Below are 17,331 nucleotides of genomic sequence, written 5' to 3' on the forward strand. Positions count from 1 at the left end.
TGCACAGGAAAATCGCAGTCTAATCACGGCGGAAGCGTGTCCGCCTTCTCGATGTCCAAAAAACGTGCTGTGCGACACCACCGCTTCTGGAGGCGCGGCATCGCGTACTTCACGAATCGACAGGATTGTCCTATTATTATACAATTAGGGACGACGGGGAAAAAGTCATACGCGACGCGCAAGAAAAACGCGCGAAGAAAAAAAGGGCCGCCAAGAAATCTACGAAGACGGACATATGTAGAAATCCAAGGTAACGTAGCCATGAAACGGTTGCTGTAGCGTCGATACGCGAACCCGAATACAAAGAAGAAGAAAATATGTTTTATGCAGTTGGCATCGCTTGGAGTTAGTTGCCAAATTTGCGCACATATCATCTAACTTTATGATGGCGGGTGTTTAAATCTAGATAGTTAAGGTGGTACATTAAAACACATTACTACGTTTGTGCAAACATAAAAAATATCCAATATATTCTCACATAACAATATTCATCCTTTTCAAAAACTATCCCGGTCGTTTAAAATCCATAATACAACGTGACTATTAATTTCTACATAAACCAGTTTTGAAGACGCGATTCTATTTGCAGTTTTCCATTTCGTATTTGCTATTATTTGCCTATCATCTTGTCTATTGCAAACGGTAAGCAGCAGCATAATGTATGTTAAGCAACGTAAATGTCGAAAACTTGCAATTCCAACGTCTGGCAATCTGTCCTTTGCGATCAGGCAATGTTTACTTATGGCAGTGTTTCCCAACCGGTGGTACACGACGGCATTCCAGGTTGTACATGAACACCTTTCCGTGATTTGCGGATACAGTTCGAATTTAAAAAATCGTAAGTGATCTCTAAATGTTCGATAGTTCATCAAAAGGTTACTTTGTAACACTCAGCTAGGTAGTACGCGTCGAAATTGTTCTACCTCCAAGTGGCACGCAACCATAAAAAGGTTGGGAATCACTGACTTATATCGTCACGCCACTGGGTATACATATTGTATTTCCTTCGGAACTGGGCACAACACTATGCCTTTGACAAAAGTAAAAGTATCAGACAAATATCGCAAAATAAACAAAAGCTGAGCATACAGGTCTTCTGCTGGTTGAAAGAAATCTGTCGAAGCGCCTAGCAACACGTGCCAACGGAAAAAGACACTCGACTACCCCAGAGCTGTAATGCAAATGTCAACACTTTCTCTGTTGCATATGCATTGTTGGTCAGGGCGGGTTAATCATTATTAGGAACATAAAATCGAGCGTGACTATGCAGGCTCTACTTCGTGTGGAATTAAACTCCCCATTGGAGATATCAACTGGCATATACCAAGGTTTATATCGCATAGTTGTAAATGCCAGCCGAATGTAAACATTTTCTCGTATGACTAAAAAGAGGGTAGGTTGTCTGCCCCACAAACACTGAAAATTAACCAGACATAAGAAAATAAATCTTACTTATTTTGAACTGTGTATCTAAATCCAAATGAAACCACAAAAAAAACACACAATTACCAATACATATTTTACAATTTGTTTCGAAACTGATCTACCAAACCCTGCATTAAAAATCTGACCTTGGTTTAACGCTGACGATTCTGATAAAATCAAGCAAAATCTTTTTCGCCTTCAATAAGCAAATCCCGAAAACACTAAACCGTTTTCGCCAACAGTAAAAAGCACCGCATTTATCTCTCCAGCTACAGGAAAATACAACAAATTTACTTTTCAAAACCGCTTTGCAAACAAAAAACGTTTGCAGCAATGGCTCGCTCTTTGTTGCCACCACCCGACAAAACCGGCAAAATGCACATCACTTCATGCAGTCCATAAATTAACCCTTTGAAGGGGCCCCCAAGCTTACACAATAACGAAGTGCTGATGTTTGTGATGCGACTAAAATACGAACAATGCCATCCAAATAAAGAAACAACGTCATCCAAATTTTACATTCGAAACTATTTTCAAACAAGCAATTAAACTTTCCGCAAGTTAGCCTTTCTGTTTTATTTGCAAAACACGTACATTACTTGCTGCATTGTATTTTTTATGTCGCAACAATATGCGCACTGTTACGTAATTTGTTTGTGTTAAGCTTAGCCACATGTGCTAGCAGTAGTTCAAGTAGAAGCGGGAAACGCGTGTACTTAGGTCATTAGAAATTAAAATTTGTTTTAAATTTGGGAAAAATTTAAATTCACAATAGCAAAACTATTAAAGGGAAAAACAACGGGATATTGCGATAACCCGAGAAGTTGTATAAACACCTACTGTTGAGTCACAACAACCGTGCGGGAATAGACTGTACCATAACACAATAATAAAATGTTAACAAATAGTACCGTCGGCTATGGATCCCAGGCGTTGTCCAGCAGCGCCGTAGACCAAGGTAAACAATCTAACAAGGTAATGCTTGTATAAACGAAGTGGGTCAATGCTTATGAGGTAGACCACTAGGTATATTTACCAAATTAAAAACAACACTATTGTCCCTTTCCCGTGTTTCATCATTATATGCGCTATATGTATTTTAAGAATTTAAACAAGTTTAGTTTTGTTCCTTTTGAATTCAAGTCTTAGAAAAATTCTGACTTTTAACGAAAATCTTTTTTGAACTAAAATGATCTGGAAATAAGTTGGATTAAAGTATCGTAAATAGACCGGAAAAAGAACTGATTGCCGAATGAAAATCAATTTCCCACTTCAAATAAGTAGACGTTATTAAAAAGATGCGGCAAAATGGCATGAAAAACTTTTAACTCGCGACCGACATGACCTCGAGGCTAATACGAGATTAATTTCGCAGCGAGAAGTTTTGCAAGGAGCGGGAACGAAGGGAAGCACAATAACGGACGCTGACCCGAAACGTCTCGAGCTTGTCGGAATGCCTCCACTATTGTTTCAATACTTTCCCAAGCGCTTTGCTTTCCAGCAGCTGTTTAATCGGTCGCAGCACCAGTCAAGGGCAAGCCCCGCCCTTCTCAACGCCCGGGTCGTTTGTTTCGTCACAATAGCATCTGGCAAGGTTGTTTACTTTCAAACCACTGGATGCAAAGTACACGCACCAACTAGTAGCGATATACGTTTGAAGGTTTACACCAGCTTTAATTAAAATATGGCCAAACCTAAAACATGACCATATTTTCTAAAGAAAGACTCCTCATTTAAAAATAGTTTCCTCCCAAGCAGTAATTCTTTTTGAAAACCTTCATCTCAGAAACACAATCAAAATTGTATTTTTCCAACTGTGACACAAAGCCGACAATTTTCTTTGCGGTTATAGCTGTTGGAAACCGACATAAAATGACCAAATCCATGTCCAGGATATTGGTGATCTTTTATCTGCAAGATTATCTGCATGGCATCTTTATGTCACCGCTCCGTGCGTACAAGACACGCAAACTGAACCAATTAAACAACTCAATGTTTTTCATGGAATATGCGCTGAGTAAAAAGGCACCACATCAAATAAGGTTGTTCAAAATAGAACTATTTACTCATTTTTTTTACAATTATTTTGAATTTCTGCCCCGTATTAACATTTAGGTACTGAAAAACTTTTGCAATTATAACAACATAGCTAAACTGCACCAAAAAATTTCATATCTTGGCAAACCATAAGCTTAATTTCTTTGCAATGTTGCAAGCCAACTGACCATCATCGAACCGCATGCTTGCCAACAAAACAAAAACGGTATTTATTGGCTAAATATCCCGCGAATCGTTGCGACGCCGCGGTTACCCCTTTTCGCCTTTTCGCGACCCCACTGGTTGCCGAGAGCCTGGACCCTTACCTGTATAAACAGCGTCTCCGCGGCACCCCGGTTTCTAACTCTCGGACATTAAAAGTGATTTCAGACGGTTAGGAAAAGAAGGGACGCCCTCTTGAATCGACATCCTCGCCCTGTTTTGTCAAAACAGCTTTCGTGTGAAGTTGTTGGCACTTCAATCAGTGGCCTAATTTCTCAATTTTTGCAGGTTTCTCCCGCGGTCGACAAAACAGGTTTACGCTATTCGCCCTACGACGAATTCATGGCTTTGGAGAGTTTTGGAATGGCAGAAAGTTAAGTGAGCACTTTTAATATCTTTCACTTTAAGTCGGAGAATTGTGCTTGCATGCAATTCGTCAGTTACGATGCGAGTCTGAGAAAGTTTTCTTAAAAATTGCAAAAGCTTTGACGTACTTTTATCAACATAGGCATTGGCGAACGTACGTTACGAAATGATTATATTGTAAAACTTGTAACATTGGGTCATCCAACAGTTTAAAAATTACAGGCAAGTAATTTTTAGCTCACTCAATATTGCTACGAACAATCGGTCCAATTTTGCCCTAAAACCCACCAAACAAATTTGTCACCCGCGCCCTTTCGGAAGACGTACCGAATAGTGGGTGTGTGACGTTACAAACGGCGTGTGACGTTAACCACGCGGTCAGTTTTGAGTGGGGGACGGAAGACAACTTGTGATGAGCCGCGAGCGGTTTGCGAAAGTCTTGTTTGCGCGCGGACGAAAATAGTGGGTCAATTATTAAGAAGCACCTCTTGTCAGTACTCAAAGCGAAAGCTCTAGTGATAAACAGAAGTGGCTTTTGTCCAAATTATGGTAACTAGAGTATCTTTCACAAGCGAGTTGATTACAGGGGAAGGTGGTATTGCGCAATCGACTTTCTTGAAAATCAGCGCCGATTCATTGAAGTCGTTTCACATTCCTGGTGTTAATCATTTCCAGATAAGGGCGCGATGTTTTTTTCTAAAAAATCCGATTAGTTGGCTTCAATATTTCCTGCACTTACAAATGGTCGACAAAAAATTCCGCCATGAGAACATCCGACATAATCGCTAACATACGTACGCATCAGATTGGATTTCAAAGTTTGCTGAATACGTTTAACTAATGGGCGACAAAAAGCAATGCACCTTAAAATAGCAATAAAAACTCACAAAACTGCGAACTAAATTTGGCCCTGCGACCTCACACGATAACATTTGCGAGTTTTTGCAAAACCTCTGACGTCACGTCAGGCGCTTTGTTTACAGAAAACGCAATAAGCAAAACCACCTTAACTGCTACAAGCCACCAACAACCGCAACAAGCTCCCTGCTATTCCAGTCCGCCCTGATATCTATATTTAGGTTCCAAGACGACCTTTGGTTGGGTGCTTGGCGCTGGTTGCGGGCCTCGGCTGTATTGAACATTCACAGACAAACTTGGAATCGTTGGCACGTAGAACTCCGGAAGACAATGCGCGACCATCTTTTGTTATCTTGTGTTGAGCTCGCCGCATCCGGCCGAGAGTTTTGTTTTGTTTTGTTGACGAGGCCGCGATCCTCTTCTGTTGTGCGGCTGCCATTTAAATTCTCCACGAAAATTCCAATTGTTTATTGACCTGGGCTGTTGGCGATCTCACGAAGTTTTGTTACGTTTCGGATGCTAATGTACCAATCTAGTAGATCTTACTTTAACATAAGCGATCTTTCCAATATCTTATGAGGCTTTCGTGTAAAACTATAAGATTTGTTGTAAGTGGGAAATTAATTTAACTCCTTGCGGGAAGAATATTCTCCGAAATCATTTATATCGCTAACAAGAAAGTCATGTCGGGGAATTCAATCATCAAATAAAAATTCCAGCTATTTCTACTTAAGTCATTTGGGTCGCATATCACCCGACCCGGGGGTTGTTCGATCGCTGTTGGACGTTTCAGCACCATGACGACACACACACGAATTGCGCAAGAAAAAAACACTCAGGAGCGACTTGTGGTCTTGTTCACATTAACATCATCTTGGACACACTCAAAACACAGGCCATTAAAATTTCAACACCTTGGGAAATTTGCGCTCATGAATGGGCGGGGTCATGTTAGTCACATATGTTTCTGCGTTAAGGGGTCGTGCACGCACGTTGCGCCACGTTAGGGGTGTGTCAGTCTGTTTGTTAAACTATATAGTGTCAATGACGCCACTTTTCGTCCATAGAATATTAATAATGTTGTGTATTATCTTGAACAGGGTAACACAATGGAACCGGTATGCAAGGGTCGTATGGTTACACGGGAATTGTTTAGGCTACGACACGACATTGTGCTATTGTCCTTGGGCAAGACTTGCGTAAACACCAGTTGAAAATGGTTTATCACGTCATGTAATTTGCGTCACAATTGCGCTGCAACAATTTTTTTCTTTTGTGCTTTTGTTTGTAAACGATTTCGCTTGACAAGGTTGGCTGACTTTGCAGGACGGCGTGTATTCTTTCAGCAAATATTTAATTCCGAGTTCAAAATCGCAAATATATTTGTTGTGGTTTCCTTCTCATTTCTACTACATAGTATAAAAATTTTTACTTCCTTTTTGTACATCTACAAATATCGTAACAGATAGGTTGCCTTTGTTAAGTTGAAGAACAATTGACTGCTCCTGTTAACTTTTCGTCCCATTTAGTAGAGTTTAATTTGTGATTAAATAACGCGCAACCATACCCCAAAAATTCATTGAATTTGTTGTGCTTCAGTCAGTCAGATCTTTGGTTCGTTTCAGAGCAGTGACATTTTACCCTTACGAACCTTAGCCACCCCGAGTACCTCGGAAGCAAAAACATTTGTCACCTTAAGGACAAGCGATTGTTTGTGTACAAATGGCTTGTCTGGGCGTGGAAGGACAAAACGCCCGGCATTTCTCAAATACCTGGGATTGTTGCGTAACAATAACTGTGATTTGTGATGTAAACGATCCCGGTTTCTGGTGAGGAGGGTCGGCGATGCGATCACGAGACACGAAAGGTTTTTTATGTTTACGACTTCGGGCTTGTCAAAAATTTAAAGTGCCCCTCTAAGGTCCGTATTTGCCCTTGTATGAAAATATCACCAACCTGTACCCTGGATCCAGAGTGAGCTTCTGAAAAGGGGAAGAAATAATCCGTTCGAAATACAAGAAAATTTAAACCACGAGGAACTGTTTTTTCTGAAAACTTGCTGAATTCACTTTTTCGTTCGAACTCTCGTGGAAAATGAAACACCGCGTTCGTTTATTCACACACCGACGTCACGACTAGCTCGACCGAAAACGCGCCGTCACGTGACGAGAAAGCAACGAATCGAGAAAGAAATTGAACGGGCGGCGAAGGGAATGCATACCAATGTACATCGTAAAAACGAAATAGAAAAGCGACACGATGTGCTGCAAGAACGGCGCTACCGTTGGAGGCATGCGAAAAACATACGGTGGAGGTGAAAGCGTCTTTAAACACCGAGATCCTTCTTGTGGGCTTTCCAAAGCTCCTTGATCCACTGTTGGTAAAATGGACAAATATTGAAAATCAGTAACAGCGCACAAATGTCAAAATGCAAAAAAATATTCGAAATTTCGAACAGCAGCTTTTCATTTGATACAAACTACAGAACGTAGTGAACACAATCATACCTCGTCGTTCTTGACCTTGAACGCGGATTTTACCCAATTGCAAAACTTATCTTCTTTTCGCGGCTTCCCACCCGGGTACTGCGACGTAACAAACGGTGTCATTATTACGTAATAGTACAATAATGCGTATTCAGACATTGAAGTGCAATATTTAGTTTTTATGACACGAGGTTTCGTACCTTCTTTATCGCCGCCTTCACTTCATCCACAGATTCGTACACTTTGCCCGGAGTTTTTTTGCCACTCTAAATACACAGAACATTTTTTTAATTTCATTTCATAAAAAATAAAACCAAGACTCAAAATAATGACGAAAAAAAATGTCCAACCAAGTCTTCTTAATTTCAATCAATTCAAATTTTGTTAGCACTAAAAAAACAGCAAAAGTAATTTACCAAAAGTTTCAAGAGATTTCGGTACATTTGAAACAATTAGGAAAGGACACTGTTCACAATTCGAATTACAACGAAATACGGGAGACAAAATCGCAATTGTGATTCGACGTCTCGAACGGACGTGACAGAATTCCCGCGCCTCACTAGTTTGCAAAACGACAGCTCGTTCGCGCTCTCTGATCCTAATTAAACGCCCTCGGCGAGTGGCGCGGCGAAGGGCTGGCAATTGTGCCCGTACAATGGCAGCGCGTTAACCGCGGAATGGAGTGTTTGAGCAGGCTTTTGGCGGCACAGAGTAGCGCGGGCCGCCAAAAGACGCACGACCCTACGTTGGGAAAGGCGACCGTCGGTAGGACACTGGGTCCCTCGCCCCCCGCGTCTTCGAGGGCTAAAGCAAACACTAGTAAACTTCCGGGTCGGATGGATCTGTGGCGCGTTGCTTCGTTAGATGGGATTTAGCCAGGGTTTTGAGGGTTAAGCCCGGGGAAGGAAAATGCCCAGTGGTAGTTTATACAGTTTCTTTATATCAAGGATTTCGGGGAAAACGTGTAAAAGAAGGTAAATGCTAAACAACCATATATCACATCTAGGTCGGCAATTGTGATCCTTAATATAAGTTTATGGAACATAAAAGTCTGTGCGAATGTTGACGGTCATGGTTATGCACAATTTAGTGTAGTATTTTAATTTAAATATATGAACCACAATTGTCGACCTAGCTGGGAGGTGGTCCTCCACCATCCACCGTAAAAGCACGGATTAGCACTCCATATCCTCAGAAACGGGGCACTGTTCCGACAACTAGTAGACAGTTTTCTGTTACGTTACAGAAGGGTACCATGAAAGGTCACAAACTGCTTTGTTGCCGTGGAACAACGGTAAAAGTTTTATCCGGCGTTCAATTTTTTTGCTTGTAAGACTGATAGGAAAGATTGTATCCAATCATATGGGCCCCCTTTTCATTCAACGGCATCAATGAAAGGTAGGAGATGCCAAAACTGATGGATGTCGTGGACAGGGGGGGAGGAGGTAACAGCAGCCGTGGGAGAGGGTCGTCCTGTTGCGCGAAGAGCAATCGACGTAACAATGCTGAGGAGATTCGATTTGCGTCAATGCAATCGGGCGGACTAAGCCAAGTGGGCTTAAGATTTGGAAATGAGTGACGAGCTTTGTGCGACAAGCGGTCGCGGTTTGTTCGGGGTCGCACAGCGGCCCCATACGCCTGGCTTGTCGCGGTCAACGGCGGTATGCGAACCAAAGGCGGGACTTTTAATTAACCGCTATAAGGGTAGGTAGCTGGGTGAATTCCTTCTTTGCTTATTTGCCAAAACGCATTTCACCAACGGTTTTTTGGACTGCACTAATGTCCGACTTGGATGCTTTTCCAGGTGTGAAAAGTAGTGGTATGTAGCAACCCGAGTGGGGACCAGCGCGGCGTGCTGTAATTTTTTTTGAAACAGCAAGGCGATTTAAGAGTTTTTCTAGCTAAAGATTTTCCACCAAGGAAGCTATTTGCATCGGTGGGTTTTGGAAAACCCGTAATGCGGATGGAAAGTACGCGTTATTTGATCTTTACACGAATTATTTTTGATAATTTTCTCCGTTTGCTGATTTACACCAAAATATGGACAACCCCGTGGTCATACAACCGGCAAGGTGCATTTTTGTACCAAATCTTCGGTCGTCGAAAACACGCGGTGATTCATCAGCAGTTTCAGCTGGTTTTTATCAAGTCCTACACGCCGTTTTCCCAAGTTTAAATGAAATCGTCTAAAATTAAAAATCTGGAAATATCCGGCACGGGAACAGAGAAGGAAATAAACACAACGATGTTATTTCATTATGCGAGCACCTCGGGTGAAACGAGAGTACTTTTGTCGCAACAACGCATCAACAAAACACAAACGTCGACAACCAAACACGCCAATGGTCCTTAATATCAAGAAAAGTTTCCGTTTCATTGTTAAGAGCGTGCGCAACAATGGGCATTATTACAAACCTCCAAGTGATTTTATAAATAAGTACACTTGCAGACGTTTCCTGGACTACAATCGACTATTTTTTTCCTGAAAACTCGTTGGCTCCACCAGCCGGATGGTTGAAAACAGTGTCTTGCAGTTTGACAAAGCGCTAATGGCCCGATTGGAAATTTAAAGCTAAGCGCTCATGAACGTGTTTTGGCTTTTCGTTCAAGTTTTAAAAAAATCTTTTTATGATTACGTTATCAAACAATCTTGGTGTTGTCTCTTAGGGAGATGAAATAAACTGTGAAATATATATGATTATGTGAATACTATTAAAATTGAATCTTAATAAGTGATTTTTTCAGTTAATAAAGAAAACACCTGCTGTACATGTAAGTGGAGTTATAATAAGGTAAGATAAACACAGTGGAGTTACAATAATGAATCACTGTAAGTTTAATGAAAATACCATTAGTTCTTGGTGTGCATTTAAACACGTCAAAATTCCCTACCTGAGGTGTTTTATTTTCTTTCTGTTGTAGAGGAGTTTTTGGAGTTGCATGTTCATCTTTATCTTTCTTCTTCTTTTGAGCAGGGGTGTTATCTGGTTTTTTGTTCTCATCTCCAGCTTTTGGTTCGCCATTTGCCATTTTTCTTTTCTGCGAGTAACAGACATGTTTGTCATTTGCCTTTAGCAGGTCAACTAAATACTGTTATAACCAGTGTGAAGCTGGATTAACACCAACCAACACCAGGCATTTTGCACAAATCTTTGGGTTAAATGTCTATTCAACTGATTTAAAAAACAAAGTTGCAAAAACAAGTAATGAAATGGGCAAACCAGCAAAAACATTTCACGCAAAATGCCATTCACTAATAACTTGGTCAGTGTGTTATCCATTGCTGCGTATCTACTTCATTATACATGATATCAATTAACACGATGGCATGTTTGCAAAAAAACTGGCAAGGCACCTTAGGATTTTTCTTGACTTCCACTTTAGGCTCTTCGTCCTCTTCATCCTCCTCCATACCTTCATCTTCATCCAACTCTCTAAATGTAATAGTCCTTTGTAGATTAATTAAGTGCTTGGCACAAAGTACCAACATATTGGTGTCTTTTGCCTGCCCATGGTTCTTAATACTACAGACCATTTTAAATTTATTGTTCAAATTTATCACATACTCATCAAAATCCTCATCATCGTCCTCATCGTCCTCTTCTTCCACTTCTTTCTTCACAAGTTTTTTAGGCTTTGCATCCTTTTTAATAACATATACACAGTGATTGCAAAACAGGTCATTTTGGCCTCAAATTAATCTACCAACAGCACAGTTAGGTTTCTACCTTTGCAGCAGTCTTAGCTTTTTGTGGCTCTGCTTTAATTTCCTTCAGTTTTGCAACCATTTCTTCTTCCTTGTCAGAAAGGTCACCTTCTGAAACATCTTCCTCTGAAAAGTCTTCCTGGTCATCATCAGATAGCTCACCGCCATCATCTTGTCAAATGTAACAAAATGTTTTCTCTCAAATTCATCCGAAAGCATGCATGATATGCAAGTACATGTATATGTTTTACTACTGAAAACAAAGGTATTAAGTTATTTCAAAACTCTAAATACCTAGCAGCATGTGGTTTCCGACCAAGTGAACAGGTCCGCTTCCTACAAATTCACAGCAAATTGGTAAAAATAATCAGACAAAAGCAAAACCCTTCTTCAGACATAAAATATATCCAAATATTAGTTTTATAATCAGCACTTGGTAAAGTGGTGTTTCGCCAGCAATAAACAAAAAAACTGATTTCTAACAAGGACAAACAAGCATGATAAGTGAACTCCAAACCTTCTATGAGCTTGAAGATTGCAGGTGGAAATATAGTCAAATCACCAAGGTTCACGTCATCTTGGGAACCACCGCGTAAGCAGCAAATACAAGCCTCAATTTTCTCTTGTGCGTGGTTGAAGGATGTAACTTCCACAAGGTTCCTTTCACCACTCTTTACACCTTTTCCCAAGCACGCCTGCATTTTCCAAAAAGATTAGTAACATTGCAAGTGTGTTATATGAAACAGAATATGATGCAGAACAAGTTTTTGTGGGGAATGGTTAATCTAAGAGATGTTGTATAACTTCCAATTCAATAAGAACCAACAAATTTAAGTTGTGTATTTTCAAACACCATCGACAGTTTATTCAGGGACACAAAAATAAAACCTGGACCTATAATATGTATATGCCTAACCAAACCCAGGCAAAATAAGTTATACTGCAATTGCACAATAACAACATTATAAAATATTAAGTACACACATAACTCACATATATAGTTAGAATATTAACTTACCCTTTTTAACACAAGTTGCTCCAGAACACCATCATCACGACCCTCCCATTGGTAATCTTTTTCCTTCCCTCCTATCTTTGCACCTGGACAAAATTTTATGTCAACTTGACAAGTTGTAAACCATTTTAAAACGGAAAACTTACACCACAAGAACTCCCGACTTTCGGATTCCATGTCCATTTTCTTGTTCGTGTAAGTGCAACGTTTTCGAAAATTTCTTACAACGTCAACAACGACTTTTGCTGGCAGTGAAGACCCACGTGCTTTTCACGAGAACTTTCAACACAATCCGCAACTCCAGAACTAATCCCATGCTTGGTCATAGAAATCTTACATAAGCTTGTTTGGTGGGTTGTGCAATTGTGCTCATGCTGCATTACAAATCAGTTCACTCCAATGAAATACATCATTACTAACTAAAATATAAATTTTATCACCACAGTCACTTTTCTGATTTTTTTTAAACCCGTCAACTTTATATTTCAAGTAATATACCGCGGTTTGAGACCAAATAAGCCAGTTTGGCTTGAATGGGCTAGTAGCATAAGATATTGTTTAATACGATTAACATTAATTTTTTGAAGTGACAAAGAGATAGTGTTAGCCCGTTCTACAAAATAACAGCGTAACGCACAGATTTTTCGTTTACAGTTATTTCAGCGCAAATTATTCTAGCATTAAACATATTAACGCTCGATCAAAAAATGTATTTCCTCCGCGACTTTATTTTAAAGATATTTTTTTAGCAACCCTTTGATTTACCAAGTTAGATTAATTTTTGTATCGCGACTCAAAAATAACATGGGATTGTGAGCCACAGTTTGGGACGACCTGAATTAGCCCATCGTATCATGGCAAACAATCCTGTAGGCTAAAAGTAAAATAAAAACAATACCACAGGGTCATTTAACTGGGTCGAATCTTGGCCTAGCAAAAGATAATATCGCTGCTAACTTGCAGAAAGGGAAAATGTAAACACGCGAAACCACTTTTACACTGCTATGGTGACAATATAACCTTGGAGTTTTCGCAGCAAAAGAAAATACACTTTGACAGACGCAATCGAAGGTGCAGGAAGATACAAAACATAATCATAACACCGATAGGAACCTTTTCCAAACTTTTCACCGTAATTTATTGTCAGAGCCATTCTTCTAAACCATTTTGGTCCATCTTCTCGGCGAACGACCAAGTGCGCGTTGTCTGCAATACGGTCTAAATAGTTGTGGTGTTTTGTGTGGTAGTGATATCGTGGCCTTGATTGTCAGTAGTTTTGAGATCGTTTTGACATCACACCGTGCGACCCCGCTTTTAGTTTGACCCGCATATTCGGTTGAATACATGCGACACATTGCCACAGTTGCCAGCGTGGTCGAATTTATACTATAGTGGTCATTATTGCTTGCAGGGTTTCGGTATGGGGAAAACAAAAGATTGCATGAATTATAATTGCCACAATGGATAAAGCCCCACAACCTTGTTGGGGTTAGATAGTTGTTCATTTTAGGTCAGCAATTGTTTTTAGAAGTTTCACTTGTTTCCATTCTACTTTTACATCAATTTTGCTTTAATAGGGATAATGCCTCATGAGGCGACAAGTTGTGCTCAAAACGTTAAATTACAATTGTTCCTTTAATGCTCAAATTTCTATCGGAACTACACTGAGAGTGTTGCTGATAAAATCTATAAGATGTTTGCTTAGCAAATAATTGCAACAAGCCTAATGAAAATACATAGCCTATACCATAAAACAATGAAGAATTAACTCAAAAGAGTGTAGCAAAAATTAACAGGATCGGCAAAATAGCTGTAATTTTTAATTTTCTAACCATTGCTTTTATATCCTTCGCAGAAACATAATGCACCGACTGCTCGAATTGTTTCGGTTTCATGAATTTTCTTCGACTTCGTCAGGCACTATATTGTGTTTAAGTTGTCGGAGCAGAGTTCTGAGAGTCTTAAGTCCGAACAAGAACCCACTGTCACTTCCCGGGTGCCGTTTCTTTCCATTGAAATCAAATTTAGCACAAGAGCAATGCGCAAAATCCACCAGTTTCACATCGATCCTCGAATCCTCGAAGTCCAAAGAAGAGTCGCAGCTTTGTTGGCAAACCTTCATCTGTCCGTCGGGATCTTTTCCCTCGTACAGCATAACAAGAGAGGCACCAAATAGACGATAGTTGTCCATGCTCTCTACCGCCACAGCTAACTTTTCCAAAAGCCGTAGAAACGGGACGACCAAGTTGTGGCGCACTGTCTGTCCGTCGTGGAAGAACAGGCGCAGGGCTTCAAAGAAACCTTTCTCCGAAAGTCCGCGACCGAAGAATTTGTCTCTGCAGATGTAACGCGAGTTTTGATAAACCTGAAAAATGGCACAGTTGTGAAATTCAGGTTAACATATATGTGCACATATATGAATATGGGTTAACTCGAACTGATAGCACTTTCGACAAGCAGTCGTTTGGCCGTAGTGCGCTCCACGGTGGTTCGTCTCTTTTGTTTGGTACCCAATTGGGTACCCAACGGATCGACATTGACCGAAATGTACAACAACGTGGAAATATATGTGCCTGCTAATGCAAAAGCTAGCGCAGTGCCACAGTCAAACGCTGCACTGATGAGACCCTACAGGTCGATATAGTACACGTGTCTGTAGCTCTCATGTAATCAGATTTCAAAAGAAACACTGAAATTGCAAATTACTAAATTATTACCTGCAATCCCGTCAATCGCACACCCAACGAGGACGTGGTCGAAACTAAATTTTTATCGCGGTGTCGCAACAGCTTGTCTCTGGGACAATCGTCGCCATGGAGACGGGTTCCCATTTTCAAGTCAAGAATACACGGATGCTTGAATTTGCAAGAAATGTTTTCCAGCAAAAGGCAGGCTTGCGATGTGGGAGTCAAAGAAATGTCTTGATTATTGAATACTTGCTGTATTGTATACATACGAAGTTATACACACAGTATACAAATATCACTAAACACCAAACTATATCTAGCAGAAAAACAAGAATTTAAAACTTTTCTAATGGAAACACGAAAAGTGGGTCAATATATGAACCTAATTATGTCAAAACCATGTATTTTAGGAAGGATACATATACTCTGTCTGCCTGTGCAGGCAAGCTTGTTGAGGGCGTGGCTTTGGACTCGCTTGGCCCACGGGTTCTGGCCCACACCGGACGTATCGGCTCTCGGGTCTTTATCCGCAGTCCACTTGTTCACTTGAAAACCGCAGTTTTCGTCAAAACGAGACCTTTCCAAACCTCTGAGAAACAACAGTCGGTTTGACATTTACGTGCGTCGGAAAAGTGTTTCACACACGGGGATTCAAAACTAGGTTAGCCTGGCCACGAATCCCGATCAGGTTTTCTGCGAAGTATACAAGTCGAGCGCCTGTACAGATGCTGCCAATGAAAACATGCACCATAGCGCCTTCTGTAGGTGGTGTTGCAACACGACTTTTGTGCACGCAACAGACTTTTTGAGCCGGCAAACGTAACTTCTTACAAACAATGACAGCACGTTTGAGATTTGCGATCGCAATATCATTCAAAAAAAAATGTAGCCTATTATGACGTTAAAACGTGACAGCAAGACTATAAGCGCAGGATCCACAAATAACAATATGTAAATGAAAATATCGATTGCATCGCTACTTGCAAAGTTGTCTGGCTCGCGTAAAATCTAGGTTGGAATATATGGACCATAACAATAAATGAGTTTGACACCCTTGATGTAAGAAACATTTATTACGGCTATTTAACGCTAGTTTGCAATTTACAATCGCGATAATTACCGCTTAGTTTGTTAAACTTTGTGTCAAAACAAAATTGTTAAAAGTTGCTATTTGGCAATATCACAAATATAATTGTGTAAGGAAACGTTGCCAAAGGCCTGGATTTAAAACTTATTCAAAAAGCAGTCTCTGGTGAATGATGGATGATATGCCAATAGTGTGCGGTCATGAAAAACAGCACGAAAACACAGAACGCGAAAAAGTTTTGGGAGTTTCAAAATATTTTTGGCATGCTTCGCTCGGCAAAAAGCAGTCTTTGACCCAAACACACACTCACTCGTAAGCAATCTTGACTTCATCGTTCTTTTCCATTTTTCGAACCTTTCTTCTTGGTTTGCAACAAGCGTCAAAGTGACGAGTGGGTAATTCAGCCTCGCACTGGAGATCCCCGTTCACCCTTTTGTACGTAATCTCCGCTATGCCTAAACAACTATTTCTTTTAAACTCCATTATGTTTAGTAAGCTAAAGCAAGCCAGGATGCATTGAAATATACGGGGTTGCGAGATTTGCGGACCAAACTTTACTTTCGATTTGTTGCATAGTTTTAAATTGTGCCTTTGTCATTGTAGTTTTTACATATTTTCCATGGAACTATATTGCAGAACACCTGTAGGCGTTTTGCTTTGTGACATGGTATCGGAGCAGATCCCAAATATACTCAACAAACCTGTACGTTAGATTTCACGCGTGTAGCCTACACTGTAGGGTAGTTTAGGTTTTGTGGAGAACGAGCAAAGACTTCCTGGTATACTCGATAGTCAAGCAAACAGTATGTGTCGAAATCAACATCCAGCATGCAACTGATGACTGGCGGAAACGCTATTGTTTTAGGGCCTAAACGACGCTATGGTAACATCGGAGTAATGTGTTTCCTCAAAACATCCACAAACACATCGACAGCAGCAGCCCAACCTTTTGTTGGCAAGTTTTTTGGCTACAAAATAATATACCTTTAAACTCGGGGACAAATAATCGAATTTCTTTCGGCATATTGGCATAGAAATCCAACTCAATCGAACTGAGTGGTTTTAGAATGACGTCACTTTCATCTGTCGTCATCAGGCAGGCATGACCGCTCACCTATATTTAAAATGGGACATCAATTTCATTGTCCACTGCATCTATCACCACAATCACAGTTCTTTGTGTTGCCTCCTAAATGGCTTTGAAAGTGCCGACATGTAAATAATGTCCAAATCGTCTTTTAAGCATGCTTGTTTGCTCAAAGCTTACAAACGAAATGTCAAACTAACCTGATGTTGATACGGCCGTAGGTTGGTAGCAACGGACATGATTTCTTTTCATTTACCAATATTCAGCAGCAGTGCAAGAGCGAGCAGAATACAGCCTATTGTTGTCGTATACCTAAACACGGTTCACCTGTTGTGTACATGCGAAACATTGTCGG

General features: G+C 40.5%; 2 protein-coding genes across 2 annotated transcripts; both read right to left on the reverse strand.

The window, feature by feature from the left end:
* Positions 1-6,998: 6,998 nt before the first annotated feature.
* Positions 6,999-12,406, reverse strand: LOC145908602 (uncharacterized). The gene is made up of 11 exons (XM_082995914.1): positions 12,262-12,406; positions 12,119-12,201; positions 11,618-11,795; positions 11,395-11,436; positions 11,123-11,271; positions 10,961-11,037; positions 10,750-10,828; positions 10,287-10,433; positions 7,595-7,660; positions 7,416-7,493; positions 6,999-7,282 (listed from the first exon to the last, which is right to left on the reverse strand). Exons 1-11 carry the CDS (start codon positions 12,296-12,298, stop codon positions 7,235-7,237), a joined length of 984 nt encoding a protein of 327 aa, XP_082852040.1. The 5' UTR covers positions 12,299-12,406; the 3' UTR covers positions 6,999-7,234.
* A 623-nt stretch (positions 12,407-13,029) lies between these two features.
* LOC145904966 (inositol hexakisphosphate kinase 1-like) lies at positions 13,030-17,305 on the reverse strand. Its single transcript, XM_082992410.1, has 6 exons — positions 17,177-17,305; positions 16,874-17,003; positions 16,200-16,344; positions 15,222-15,391; positions 14,833-15,008; positions 13,030-14,480 (listed from the first exon to the last, which is right to left on the reverse strand). Exons 1-6 carry the CDS (start codon positions 17,213-17,215, stop codon positions 14,007-14,009), a joined length of 1,134 nt encoding a protein of 377 aa, XP_082848536.1. The 5' UTR covers positions 17,216-17,305; the 3' UTR covers positions 13,030-14,006.
* Between the last annotated feature and the right edge of the window lie 26 nt (positions 17,306-17,331).

This window comes from Ascidia mentula, chromosome 1, assembly GCF_947561715.1.
Source record: "Ascidia mentula chromosome 1, kaAscMent1.1, whole genome shotgun sequence".
NCBI classification, from domain to species: domain Eukaryota; kingdom Metazoa; phylum Chordata; class Ascidiacea; order Phlebobranchia; family Ascidiidae; genus Ascidia; species Ascidia mentula.